This window comes from Urocitellus parryii, chromosome 6, assembly GCF_045843805.1.
Source record: "Urocitellus parryii isolate mUroPar1 chromosome 6, mUroPar1.hap1, whole genome shotgun sequence".
In the NCBI taxonomy this organism is placed as follows: Eukaryota; Metazoa; Chordata; class Mammalia; order Rodentia; family Sciuridae; genus Urocitellus; species Urocitellus parryii.
Window position 1 is genome coordinate 159157544 of NC_135536.1, and position 14334 is coordinate 159171877.

General features: G+C 39.3%; 1 protein-coding gene across 3 annotated transcripts in view; it reads left to right on the forward strand.

Moving 5' to 3' along the window:
* Nucleotides 1-8215, forward strand: part of Kif16b (kinesin family member 16B) — a 307313-nt gene extending 299098 nt beyond the window's left edge. For all 3 annotated transcript variants that reach the window (XM_026397642.2, XM_026397643.2, XM_026397645.2), the window contains one exon: nucleotides 6962-8215. In XM_026397642.2, coding sequence (XP_026253427.2) covers nucleotides 6962-7120 — 159 coding nt within the window. In that variant the 3' untranslated portion in view covers nucleotides 7121-8215. The remainder of the gene's footprint in view (nucleotides 1-6961) is intronic.
* The last annotated feature ends 6119 nt before the right edge of the window (nucleotides 8216-14334 follow it).

Consider the following 14334-nt stretch of genomic DNA (forward strand, 5'->3'; position numbering starts at 1 on the left):
CAAAGAATGAGACACTGTCTGTGACCTCAAGAACCTTCTGAAATTTTAGCACCATCTTCTGTCCCTTGGTTCAGTGGTTCACCAGAATGTGCTCAGCTCACTCCAGCATGTGGCTGTCTCTGGACACAGCTAGCAAAGGTCATGCCTGGTCCTCCAGACCTGGGAGCAAAATGGAGTCACTGCAGAGATTATTTTTTAGACAAATGCTTTCTCTGCACCTGGGAAGCAGCTCACATAAAGGAAACCAAGCTGCCTGAAACTCATGCTAGCAAGAGATTTGTTTTGCAGAGAAAAACTCTTTTGTAATGTTTGGAAGTGGTCAAATCAGATCTTTCTAGCTGGAGTTTTCATCAAGCCATGCTAATGAGTTTATTTAAAGAGAAAGGCATTACCTGCAGTTGATTTATAGTACTCTTTTAATGGCCAGACTGTGTTTGGTAAGGTGTCTCCCATACTTCTCTTTTACTTTTATTTATATTTTTAACTTTTACTTCTCATTATACCCTTCAGGCGTTATTGGCCCTTTAAAGGGACTCTACTTTGTGAACTAATTATGACAAATGTTGATACAACATCTGTTCCCAGATTTAAATTGCCTCCTTGTCTGACAGAGTTCATCTCCAAGGCAAGTTTGTGGTAAACATTAGTTTGCATGTTAATGCAAAGCCTGGGGTATCTGAAGCAGGAGCCACCCAAGAGCTACAGAGACAATGCCTATGCAAGAAGAAGTCTCTCTCCATTCCTCATTAAATTGTGGAAGAGTCACAGCTCCTTGCACAAGGGAAGAACTCCTCATCCTATTCTGTAGCATTTCACTCTTGGTTTGCCAAAAACAATCAAGTATCCACATAGATTTCAACAAGCTTTGGTTGCTCAAGTATAGTCTACAGTATTTGCTGTTAACCATGTCTGATAGAAGTCAGAGTTCCCTACAAGTGGATATTCTCAGGGTCCCTCTCCTAGGAAAGTTGAAGTCAAATTTCCTTTTGTCTCTCTGGTGCTAATAGCTACCAAGATTAAGATAGATGTTCATTCTTCAGCAGTTGGTTTTGGCACTTCTCACCTCTACCTTATGTCAGTTTCAGGATCCTTCTAGAAAGGGTACTTTGAGACTAGTATGTTAGGAATAATGAGCCAGTAAACCAGGTCTGAGTGAAGAGCACTTACTTCCAGGTCTCTTCTTGATTACTAGCCTTTCTCATGTCTCCTAGCTACAGCCTCCTCTCTAGAAAATAGCTGTTATAAGAAGGATGTGTAATTCTAGGCAGTGTATGATGACCACATAAAATAAAGTGACTTGGGAAACTTCTGGGGGTGATGCAAATGTTCATTTTCTTGGTTTGTGGTATTATTTTTTTACTTGTAACAATACTCATCAAATTACATATTTAAAGAATATGCAGTTTCAAGTCTGGGGACATCGCTCGGTAGGAGCATTTACCTAGCATGCATGAGCCTTGGGTTCCACCCCTAGCATCGCAAAAAAAAAAAAAAAATGCAGTATATTGTATATCAGTTTTACTTCTATAAAATATAAAAAATTAGACATTAGAAGATCTGTAGAAACCTAAGTTAAACAAATGTTACTTGTAATTCTTGTATTATTTCTAAGAAAGAGCTAATAAACTTTCCTTGAGCTGAGTGATTTCCTTCAGAAATTCTTTGATTCCAGGTGGGCAATCCATAGATACAGCTGAATTCTACTTTCTCTAGGGCAAGTTTTCTCAGCTGAGGTACTGTTGACATTTGGGGCCAGAAAATTATTTGTTCTAGGGACTGTCCTGTGGGTTTTAGGTTGTTAGCAGCATTCCTGACCTTCACCCACTAGATGTATCATGCAACACACAAGTATGACCATCAGAAATGTCTCCCAACATTGTCTGATGTCCCCTGTGAGGCAGAATTGCCCCTAGTTGGAAATGACTGCTCAAGGATTAGGTCGTGTTTCTTAGACAACAAAATTTTCATTATAGTCCAGAATTATGGTTAATTTCTAAGTTTGTTTTCTAAACAAGGTTTAGGTCTAAACTCTTCTCTCCACCCATTTTCTGTTATAGATGAGATTTGCCAGATATAAATACATCAACTAGTCTCATGTATCCACTTCTCTTTAATATATCCCTTCAGCACCCATGTCTGATTTTACCCTAAACATTTTAGAGCCTACTCTTCAATGCTTTGCTTTGCTTCCTTGGTGCCAAGAAAGGCAGATAATGTGACAATCACCTGCAGTAGGGGAGGGCAAGAGCAAGAGGTCTTGAGCTGTTCACCTTAGTAAGAATTTCCACTCATATCTAATAAAATAGATTTCAAGACAAAGTTAATCAAAAGGGATAAAGAAGGACACTTCATACTGCTCAAGGGAACCATACACCAACAAGACATAACAATCATAAATATATATGCCCCAAATAATGGTGCAGCTTTGTTCATCAAGCAAACTCTTCTCAAGTTCAAGAGTCTAATAGACCACCATACAATAATCATGGGAGACTTCAACACACCTCTCTCACCTCTGGACAGATCTTCCAAACAAAAGTTAAATAAGGAAACTATAGAACTCAATAACACAATTAACAACCTAGACCTAATTGACATATATAGACTATACCACCCAACATCAAGTAGTTACACTTTTTTCTCAGCAGCTCATGGAACCTTCTCAAAAATAGACCATATATTATGTCACAGGGCAACTCTTAGACAATATAAAGGGGTAGAGATAATACCATGCATCTTATCTGATCATAATGGAATGAAACTGAAAATCAATGATAAAGGAAGGAAGGAAAAATCAAGCATCACTTGGAGAATGAACAATAGGTTGCTGAATGATCAATGGGTTTTAGAAGACATCAAGGAGGAAATTAAAAACTTCCTAGAGTTAAATGAAAACACAGACACAACATATCGGAATCTATGGGACACATTGAAAGCAGTTCTAAGAGGAAAATTCATTGCTTGGAGTTCATTCCTCAAAAAAAGAAAAAACCAACAAATAAATGATCTCATACTTCATCTCAAAATCCTAGAAAAAGAAGAGCAAAACAACAGCAAAAGAAGTAGAAGGCAAGAAATAATTAAAATCAGAGCTGAAATTAATGAAATTGAAACAAAAGAAACAATTGAAAAAATTGACAAAACTAAAAGTTGGTTCTTTGAAAAAATAAATAAAATTGACAGACCCTTAGCCATGCTAACGAAGAGAAGAAGAGAGAGAACCCAAATTACTAGCATACGGGATGAAAAAGGCAATATCACAACAGACACTTCAGAAATACAGAAGATAATCAGAAATTACTTTGAATCATTATACTCCAATAAAATAGAAGATAGTGAAGGCATAGATAATTTTCTTAAGTCATATAATCTGCCCAGATTGAGGCAGGAGGATATAGACAATCTAAACAGACCAATAACAATAGAGGAAATAGAAGAAACCATCAAAAGATTACCAACTAAGAAAAGCCCAGGACCGGATGGGTATACAGCAGAGTTTTACAAAACCTTTAAAGAGGAACTAACACCAATACTTTTCAAGCTATTTCAGGAAATAGAAAAAGAGGGAGAACTTCCAAATTCATTCTACGAGGCCAACATCACCCTGATTCCGAAACCAGACAAAGACACTTCAAAGAAAGAAAACTACAGACCAATATCTCTAATGAACCTTGACGCAAAAATCCTCAATAAAATTCTGGTGAATCAGATTCAAATACATATCAAAAAAATTATACACCATGATCAAGTAGGATTCATCCCTGGGATGCAAGGCTGATTCAATATACGGAAATAAATAAATGTTATTCACCACATCAATAGACTTAAAAATAAGAACCATATGATCATCTCGATTGATGCAGAAAAAGCATTCGACAAAGTACAGCATCCCTTTATGTTCAAAACTCTAGAAAAATTAGGGATAACTGGATCATACCTCAACATTGTAAAAGCAATCTATGATAAGCCACAGGCCAGCATCATTCTGAATGGAGAAAAATTGAAGGCATTCCCTCTAAGATCTGGTACAAGACAGGGATGCCCTCTCTCACCACTTCTGTTCAACATAGTCCTCGAAACACTGACCAGAGCAATTAGACAAACGAAAGAAATTAAAGGCATAAAAATAGGAAAAGAAGAACTTAAATTATCACTATTTGCAGATGATATGATTCTATACCTAGCAGACCCAAAAGGGTCTACAAAGAAGCTATTAGAGCTAATAAATGAATTCAGCAAAGTGGCAGGATATAAGATCAACACGCATAAATCAAAGGCATTCCTGTATATCAGCGACAAATCCTCTGAAAAGGAAATGAGGACAACTACTCCATTCACAATATCCCCCAACAAAATAAAATACTTGGGAATCAACCTAACAAAAGAGGTGAAAGATTTATACAATGAAAATTACAGAACCCTAAAGAAAGATATAGAAGAAGACCTGAGAAGATGGAAAAATATACCCTGCTCATGGATAGGCAGAACTAACATCATCAAAATGGCGATATTACCAAAAGTTCTCTATAAGTTCAATGCAATGCCAATCAAAATCCCAACAGCATATCTTGTAGAAATTGATAAAAGAATCATGAAATTCATATGGAATAATAAAAGACCCAGAATAGCAAAAACTATGCTAAGCAGAAAGTGTGAATCAGGCGGTATAGCGATACCAGACTTCAAACTATATTACAGAGCAATAGTGACCAAAACAGCATGGTACTGATACCAAAACAGGCGGGTGGACCCATGGTACAGAATAGAGGACACAGTAACCAATCCACAAAACTACAACTATCTTATATTTGATAAAGGGGCTAAAAGCATGCAATGGAGGAAGGATAGCATCTTCAACAAGTGGTGCTGGGAAAACTGGAAATCCATTTGCATCAAAATGAATCTGAATCCCTATCTCTCGCCATGCACAAAAGTTAACCCAAAATGGATCAAGGAGCTTGATATTAAATCAGAGACACGGTATCTGATAGAAGAAAAAGTTGGTTATGATCTACATGCTGTGGGATCGGGCTCCAAATTCCTCAATAGGACACCCATAGCGCAAGAGTTAACAACTAGAATCAACAAATGGGACTTACTCAAACTAAAAAGTTTTTTCTCAGCAAAAGATACAATAAGAGAGATAAACAGGGAGCCTACATCCTGGGAACAAATCTTTACTCCACACACTTCAGATAGAGCCCTAATAACCAGAATATACAAAGAACTCAAAAAATTAGACAATAAGATAACAAATAACCCAATCAATAAATGGGCCAAGGACCTGAACAGACACTTCTCCGAGGAGGACATACAATCAATCAATAAATACATGAAAAAATGCTCACCATCTCTAGCAGTCAGAGAAATGCAAATCAAAACCACCCTAAGATACCATCTCACTCCGGTAAGATTGGCAGCCATTAGGAAGTCAAACAACAATAAGTGCTGGAGAGGATGCGGGGAAAAGGGCACTCTTGTTCATTGCTGGTGGGACTGCAAACTGGTGCAGCCAATTTGGAAAGCAGTATGGAGATTTCTTGGAAAGCTGGGAATGGAACCACCATTTGACCCAGCTATTCCCCTTCTCGGTCTATTCCCTAAAGACCTAATAAGAGCATGCTACAGGGACACTGCTACATCGATGTTCATAGCAGCTCAATTCACGATAGCAAGACTGTGGAATCAGCCTAGATGCCCTTCAATAGATAAATGGATAAAAAAAATGTGGCATTTATACACTATGGAGTATTACTCTGCATTAAAAAATGACAAAATCATAGAATTTGGAGGGAAATGGATGGCATTAGAGCAGATTATGCTAAGTGAAGCTAGTCAATCTTTAAAAAACAAATACCAAATGACTCCTTTGATATAAGGGGAGTCAACAAGGACAGGGTAGGGACGAAGAGCTTGAGAAGAAGATTTACATTAAACAGGGATGAGAGGTGGGAGGGAAAGGGAGTGAGAAGGGGAATTGCATGGAAATGGAAGGCGATCCCCAGGGTTATACAAAATGACATGTAAGTGGAAAGGAGGGGTAAGACAAGATAATACAAATGGAAGAAATGATTTACAGTAGAAGGGGTAGAGAGAGAAAAGGGGAGGGGAGGGGAGGGGATGGGGGATAATAGAAAATAGGACAGACAGCAGAATACATCAGACACTAGAAAGGCAATATGTCAATCAATGGAAGGGTAACTGATGTGATTCAGCAATCTGTATACGGGGTAAAATTGGGAGTTCATAACCCACTTGAACCAAACCGTGTAATATGATGTATTAAGAACTATGTAATATTTTGAAAGACCAATAATAAAAAAATAAAAAAAAAGAATTTCCTTTTCTTGACGATTATTGGATTTACAAAATGATTTGTAAATATCAGTGCTTAGAGCTGATCCTCCTGTTCTGTTTTTTCCCCTTTACATTATAAGAAGGCTTCAAAGCAGATACAGATTGTGCAATTTAAAAACGCCAATAAGCCAGACATTCAACTGCACAGATGGGCAGCCCTTTCTTTTTTTTTTTTTTTTCCTTTTAATTGTCTATTTCATGAGTAACTGGGGTGAGGGGGTTAGAAATAGGATACTAACTAATGACACTGTTGCTGCACAGCAGATCCCCAGGGCCAGGCACTGTTGCATTCCTCTGAGTGTTGTCTGCAGATAGACCTGGTGGCATTGCTATGAATCAGATAGAGCCTTGAACCAAAGAAACGTTTTATTGTGTTTATGGATATCACAATCTGTTTTCTCTTGGTCTGATGCTGAGGGCTTCGAGGATCTTCCTTGGATGCTGGTGTTCCTCGGAGTCCCCCTACCCCACCACTAGGTCTGATTTATGAAATAAACATATGCATCCAGGTAGACATGAAGTTGTTTCTAGACATTGCTTCTCCTCTCCTTGACTCTACCCAGAGATATCTTGACCATGTTCTTAACTCTTGTCTCTTCCTCAGAAATACCTCAGGGACTTTTTCAGCGTGATGCTCCAATCTGCAACATCACCCCTACACATCAACAAAGTGGGACTGACCCTTTCAAAACACACCATTTGTGAGTTCTCACCATTCTTCAAGAAAGGAGTCTTTGACTACAGCAGCCATGGGACGGGGTAGAGCCAGGATGACAAAGGAACCACCAACGCAGTGCCTTCTTGTTGAAGCCCGCTCTGATGCAAGGCTGGATCCCGGCTGCCTCCCTCCGCCCAAGGCAGACGTGCAGCAGCCAACCTGAACGCCTCACGTCATCATACCTAGTGCCTCAGTTTGGGAATGGGACGCTTTGCCTGCTGATGGTGACCCTGACAGGCAGCTGTTACTGTTCCACTGCAGTTGAATGTGGCCTTTTCCCATAGTGCTTCCTCCTTATTGCGCAGCAGCATCCATCCCCCGTGGCAGGATGAATGTGGCTTCTTTAACTTGAGCTCCCTGAGCCAAGCCAACCTGGGACCTCCCAGAGTGGGTGGCTTGCCAGACCACTCCTAAATGACTTTCCTCTGGTTTCATCCATCACCAAAATATACTCTGATTTTTTTATATCATTTCCGTGTGACTGACTATATCCCAAGAAAAGCATTTTAAATTATTTTACTGTATTTTTTTTCCTTTTCTTTTTCCTCATTTGGATCAGAAATTTTATACAATACCTGAACACTGATGTTTACATAGAATTTCATATTCTGTAAAGGGAATTTTTGGTCCAATCATGACTAGAATCTTCCATGCTTGACAAATTGGATGTAGGTGACATCACTTAAAATTTCTATAAATCCCTACAAACAGGACACTGTTTAACCTTGAATGTTTGAGGACATTATCCCAAATCTCAATGGCTGCTGTGCATTCTCAAGCTTTTTCTGCTAAGCACAAAATAAGTGCAAAACTGGATGCATATTTTTAAATATTATTTTGTTCACATTTTTGTTACAGTATCTACTGGATCTTTAGCTGAAGACTAGAATTTAGAGTACTTTATTACTAACCCCTTAAATTACTCAGGACTTAATGTAGCATTGCACATCCTTGTACAGTAAAATCGCTTTGTTTTACTAAAGAGAAAAATATGAGTGGCAAAATTAAAATATATATGTGGTATATATTGAAATGTACATAATTCTATCTATAGATTTATATGTGTACACACTCCTGTACAATAGTTATATCAAACTATATAATCATTCACACCAACTTTATTAAAGGTATTTGCTTTTCCAGAATTTAAATTGAATTGCTCTCAATATTAAATGAAGTGATAATATCTACACTTTGGTTTTAAGTTTGTGACATGCTCATTCTTACTGGGCTGTTTAAAAATTGGTCTAATGTGCTTGGAAAGATATATAATGTATAATTTAGCATTTTTATTGCAAAAGATGCAGTTATAATAGTGATTGAAGTCACAAATGAATGGTGAACAAAACATATTTACATTCAGTCTTTTAGAATATGCCTGCACAACAGAGCTCTCCAACCTCAAATATGCTTAAAGATGCAATTATCCCCATCAGGAGGAACTATTATTGCACTAATTAAAAATCATAGTTTAGTGTGAAAAAAAATGAGGACTTTTTTTTTTAATTGCTCAGAAGGACTTGCTTCTGTCTGCATTATACACATAGGTTTAGGAGCAATTACTACCAAGAATTTAAAACTAAAGATTAAAGATAAAAGCTAGGGAGATAATAATTAACCGTAAGTCAGTTATTTAAAAGGAGCCAAGCACTAAATCTGCCCATCAGTTGCTGAGTCAATGGTTTTCTTCGACTGACCAGATAATCTATCTTTTGCCCTTTTGGGCCTGTTTTGGTGGCTGGGCTTGTGGCAAGTATTTTGTTGAAATCACCCAGGACATTTGGAAAGAAAAAATAGACATGCATTTGTAAGAAATGCAGTAATCATAAGATCCTATGTTCCAGTCCTCACCTGAAGTAAATCACAATTGTGTCTGGAGTTCTAGTGCTGGCTATCTCTGGATAAAGCCAGTGAAACCATAAATGTGTCCTTTTACTTCTCTGGACCTTGGTCTCTGCATCTGAAATCGATGCCAGCCTATGCATTGAATGACCTCTAGATACCATTTTGGCCCATGGTTGCAGCAGAGGAATAAACAATTTCAGTAGGGCCAATTATAGTTCCTAGTGTATAAATGTGAGATGCATACTTCCAATCTTAGAGGCAATGAGTCTGAATAAAACATGAGGGAAAGTTGAAAAGCAAGTGAAAAGTCACATCTAAACAAATAAATTCCTTCTGAAATAAAGATAAGATGGGTGAGTTAGGATGACAAAATTGAAACTTTCTTTATTTGGACTAATTTAAAGGAGTAAATGAAAATTAGCAATTGTGTATTGCATTACTGTACTTTCAGAGTGCCTCAAATATCAGTAATACCAACCTGACCCCTTTAGGCAATTCAGATTGACAAGCTATCAACTTAGGCTCTTGTAGTCAGTTGGATGAATCGAAGGCGCTTGAACAGAATTCTTTTTTTAATCAGCGTTATCATTCCCTCCTAAGTCTTGCACCAATCTTATTTAAAATCACAAGTAATATAGTAACCTTCAGTCCAGTTCCCACTCGGACCTTGCTATTTCTGAATTATATTCAAATTTAACCCTGTGATCAATTTTGGCAGGTAATAGGGAATAACCAAGTCATGTTGGCTCACCAATGACTAGCATCTAGGAGATTCTCTGGTGCACAGTGTGGAGATACTTTGAAGATAATGAACAGGGTAGCTGGTCCCAAGGTCACTTCAAATTTACATTTTAATACACATTTACATTTTTATGCAAATTCAAGCTAGTTCTGCTCAATTTTGGCTTCCACTCAGAGCTCTAGACAGCATATTCATCTGAATCTGGGCAGAAGCAACCAAAAGCTTCCACAGATTACAATATCACATGAACTCAAAGATACAGGCCCCCTCTGGGGAGCTGTCGGGAGCTACATTTCCCATTTTTGGAATTGGAGCACATTGACTGGTGTCCTGGGTTCAACTTTTAAAAGAAGATTCTCTCTTTTTTCTGGACACATCTCTCACAGTCCCAAGTCACATGACCCTATTTCCTCTACCCACCTGTGAGAGATGGAGAACATTGTTCCATTGTGATGTGGGTCATACTCCTATTCTTCCAAGCCTGCCAAAATGCAAACCTCATCCTCTTAAAGAGATTGTGGGTAGCAACTTAAGCATAACATGAGCAAAGATATACTCAGTTATCTCCGCTCCAAACAGTAGTATTAGGTTCTCAGGTACAGTAATTTTTACAAAAGTTGCCTAAAGGGGTCATTGGTTGATAGTTGAACACGTATGCCCCAGGAGACCTCTCCCATATCAACACATATTTGAAGGAGTGGCTCAGATGAGACTTTATCGTAAAGGTCCCCCTGCCCCAATTTAAATGAAAGGAGAGTAAGGAAATTCAGGTACAATAACTATGACAAAATAACCGCTTCAATTTTATTTCAGATGTCATGGCAGTGACTTATGTTGTAGGGAAACAAAGACCATTAATCTAGGGAGGCTCATTCTTGACAAATTAAGGTGTGTATATCCCACCTTTTTAACGACAGACTCTTTCCGTGTATAATAAGAGAGCCTTGTTATTGACTTTTTCTTTTTTCTATTGAAACTGCTTTTTCAGATAGCAATTTCTTAGATGGAAAGGGATTTTGTAGTATAGTTTTGAATTTTGCAAACAGGGATTTCCAAGTTGAAAAACACCTACCCAGTATTATAAATTTACAAAGCATCGTATTTCAAATGGTTCCTTAGAACAATACCTGGGAGTTAGAATGTTGATGTTGCTAATGACCAGGTTGTTACCTTCAGAATGATTATTTATTTGGTGGTTCATTATCCTGTTAAACTCTAAAAATGGTAGGAAGGACAGAAAAGCAGTTGACGGAACTGGGAGGGTTCAAGGATGTAAGTTCATCCTTGCAGCCTTCAGATAGCACTTTTGTGAACTTAACCACTATGGAACTCTGCCACTGGGCTCTGGTACTGTCTCCTAAGGCTATCCCATGTCTCTCTAGCAGGCTCTCTATTCTGTGTCTTTTACAAAAGGACTAAATACAAAATGTACTTCTGTTTTGGGGTTTGTTTTGGTTTGGTTTAGTTTTTTGGTACCAGAGATTGAACCCAGGGGCGATTGCTTAACCACTGGGCCACGTCCCCAGCCCTTTTTTTTTTTATTATTTTTTATTTTGAGGCAGGGTCTGTCTTGCAAAGTTGCTTGGGACTTCAGTTAGTTGCTGAGGCTGGCCTCAAACTTGTGATCCTCCTGCCTCATCCTCCTGAGTCGCTGGGATTATAGGATTATAGTACATGCTTGACAAAATGTACTTTCTTGGACTATACTAATTTGGTACCCTTTATTTGAAAATGGAATAATAAGATATTTATCCAAAGGTCTCTCTGACTTTTGTGGAAATTTGGGATTCAACTTCTTGGTTTTATACCATTCCTATTGCTGAAAGGGCAGAATCTCCCTTTCAGAGACAGAAGTAGATGTGTTTGCAAGAAGTTGTGCATTGCAGGTGGGAAGTACACGAGGTACAAAGTGGAAAACTGAATAAAGGGAAATGTAAAAATCCCACAGGGTCAGTTTACAAAACTGGTAACATTTAAGGCAAGTCTCTGGAAAGAGAGACGTGTTTCTCCAGAATTTAAACCTAAAAGAAAAAACAATACGTGAAACACATAGTCAAACAACCTCAACTTCTTGAAAGCAGAGTTATTTTTCTCAAAGTGTCACAAATCCTTATGCACTGTGAATGTTTGCAGAAGTGTTTGTGTTTTTCCAGTAGCACTTAGAGCTGTGCCTGAGAGTGTCTCGCTGAAGAACAGCCTGCGGGGTTGTGATTCCTGAGACTCCATCATTCCTTACTCTTCTTTCTGCAGGAAGAGAGGAAGGAAAGGAGGAGGGCAGGAGGGCAGGCTGCAGCTGCTCCCTCAAAGCTGCCTGGACTATCTTCAGAAGAAAGAATCACAGTGAACAATAGCACCAGTTTGTGGTGATTAAGAGTTGTTTGTTGTTGTTGTTTGATTTGCACTTGAGTTGATGTCTAAACTCTCATTAGCTCCTCTAAAAATAAAAGCCAGAAGCCATGGCAAAGGGGAGGGTGGCGTGCCTCCATCGTAAATCAATTTTCTTTTTTTATTTTGGGTACTGGGGATTGAACCCAGGATGCTTAACCGCTGAGCCACACCCTCCAGCACCCTTTTTTTGTTTGTTTGTTTGGTTGGTTGGTTGGTTTTAATTTTGAGACACAGGGTCTCACTAAGTTGCTGAGGCTGGTCTTGAACTTGTGATCATCCTGCCTCAGCCTCCTAGGATTACACACACACACACACACACACACACACACACACACACACAAACACACACACACGTGCCACCATGCCTGGCTTATCTTTTTGTTTCTCTTTCTTTTTTTTTTTTTTTTGGCATGTATTGTAAGAAAAATTGATCCACAATGGCTATAAACTTTCAGTTGCAAAGTAATTAAAATTCTAGCTATTTATCCTTTACAAATGAATGGGGAAAGTTATAGTTAGGTCTTTAAAGCGTTTTCCATGCCTACAGGTCTCCAGTACAACCACATGTGAAGAAATCCTGATCAAAGAGCACATCACTCCCTTCAGGGGTTGGGGCATGGAGTGTTCCCGCAGCACTTATTTTAAGAGCTTGCTATCTGTTGGACCTATTATGCATGCATATGGCTCTGGCCAGAAAACACTCGTGCCAGCTAGGCAGGCACTACTGCACACCTCCCACCTGGTCCCCATCTTGTAGTTAGTGGCACAGTTTGCCATTCTCCTCCCAAACCTTCCACACCCACCAGACCCTTCAGAGCTGGAGAGAGGGACAAGCACAACAAGTTGAAGAAGTTATTTGAAGTTGACCTCAGCAAGTTCATAAAGTATGGATGGTACTTATCCTACTTGAAGTCACCTATACAAATTCATGTCATGGCCACCTCCCCAGCCTCCTTCCCACTATAGAAGTAGTGAAGGGTCAGATCCAACTGGCCATTGTTGCAGCTCCCCTGGTCACATGCTTGGTATCAAGGACCTCACCAAGAGAGTGTGACAGGCAGAATGCATAGAAAGCCAGCTGTGTTCTCCTTTGTTCTTGTTGTTAGCAGAAGGCTCATCACTGGTGCCCCATAAGCCTCGTCCATTCAACCCATACACATGAGCATCTTCTCTGTCCTGGCACAGGGCTAAGTGCTAAGCATACACTACTCATCCTTTAAATGTTAACCAAATAAGAGACCGATGCTGCCTTGTGCCATCTGGAGACTGACTCTCCTGTGCTTGGACCTTTTGTGTGTCTAGGCTTCTAAGAATTCAGAAACTCTTACCTGAGACAAGCATGGTCTCCTGGACCCTCAGATGTCCACTGTGGGGTGCCCAACTTATGTACTCCAGTAGTCAGCAAGCCCAAATAAAGTGTGTCATGTTTGGGGGCTCCTACCTAATCCTTGCTTTGTGAACAGAGGAGCAGGGAGCCCCACACAGGCCTAGCTGTCACAGATCTCTGCTGTGAAAGCAGCAATTGCCAAGGAACATTATGTCCTGCTTAATCAGGGGTGTCCAGGAATTAAACTGTCTCTGCACTTTCTGGGCCTCAACTAAAAGATTGTTTATTTGTAATTAAGTAGGCTATCCTATAAATTACTATATATATATATATATATATATATATATATATATCCATCAGAAATGGGTTGTTCAATCTATTTTGGGGGGTTGACAGGGAAGTCCCTTTGCTATAATAAATACCAAAGCCTCTTAGCCACCCTGAGAATATGGTTCAGTGAATTTTATCAGATTCTATTGACCACAGGGACTTGTAGGTTGATACCTTACCTAAGGTCTTCAGAAGCTTTCAGTATGGTCCAATTTGTGTGAATTCAATGCTGTCAGTCAAAAGGACTACTGGGCTTTATGCATAAATTCACTGGGCCACTGAGTGAACTACCTTTGATATTTGATGCAAACAGAGACGTCATTGTTGGTCCCCTCCAACGACAGCATCACCAATAGAGGATAGACCACCACTGGCTACGGCTGTACCAATGACAGTCTCCCACGAAAATAAGAAGACCCAGGAGCCAGGACAAATATCAGGTGGCAAGGAGCAGCAGGATAGAGGAAGACACGTTGTACATAGTGGTCCCAGTGTCTCCCAAACAGCCAAACCCAGGCACCTTACCCTTGATGCTGAAGATGACCACATGTGTTCTTCTGGCTCAAACTCCTTTTTGGAATCAGGAAGGATATTTGTATGCTAAAGCAAGAGTTGATTTTAATGGAG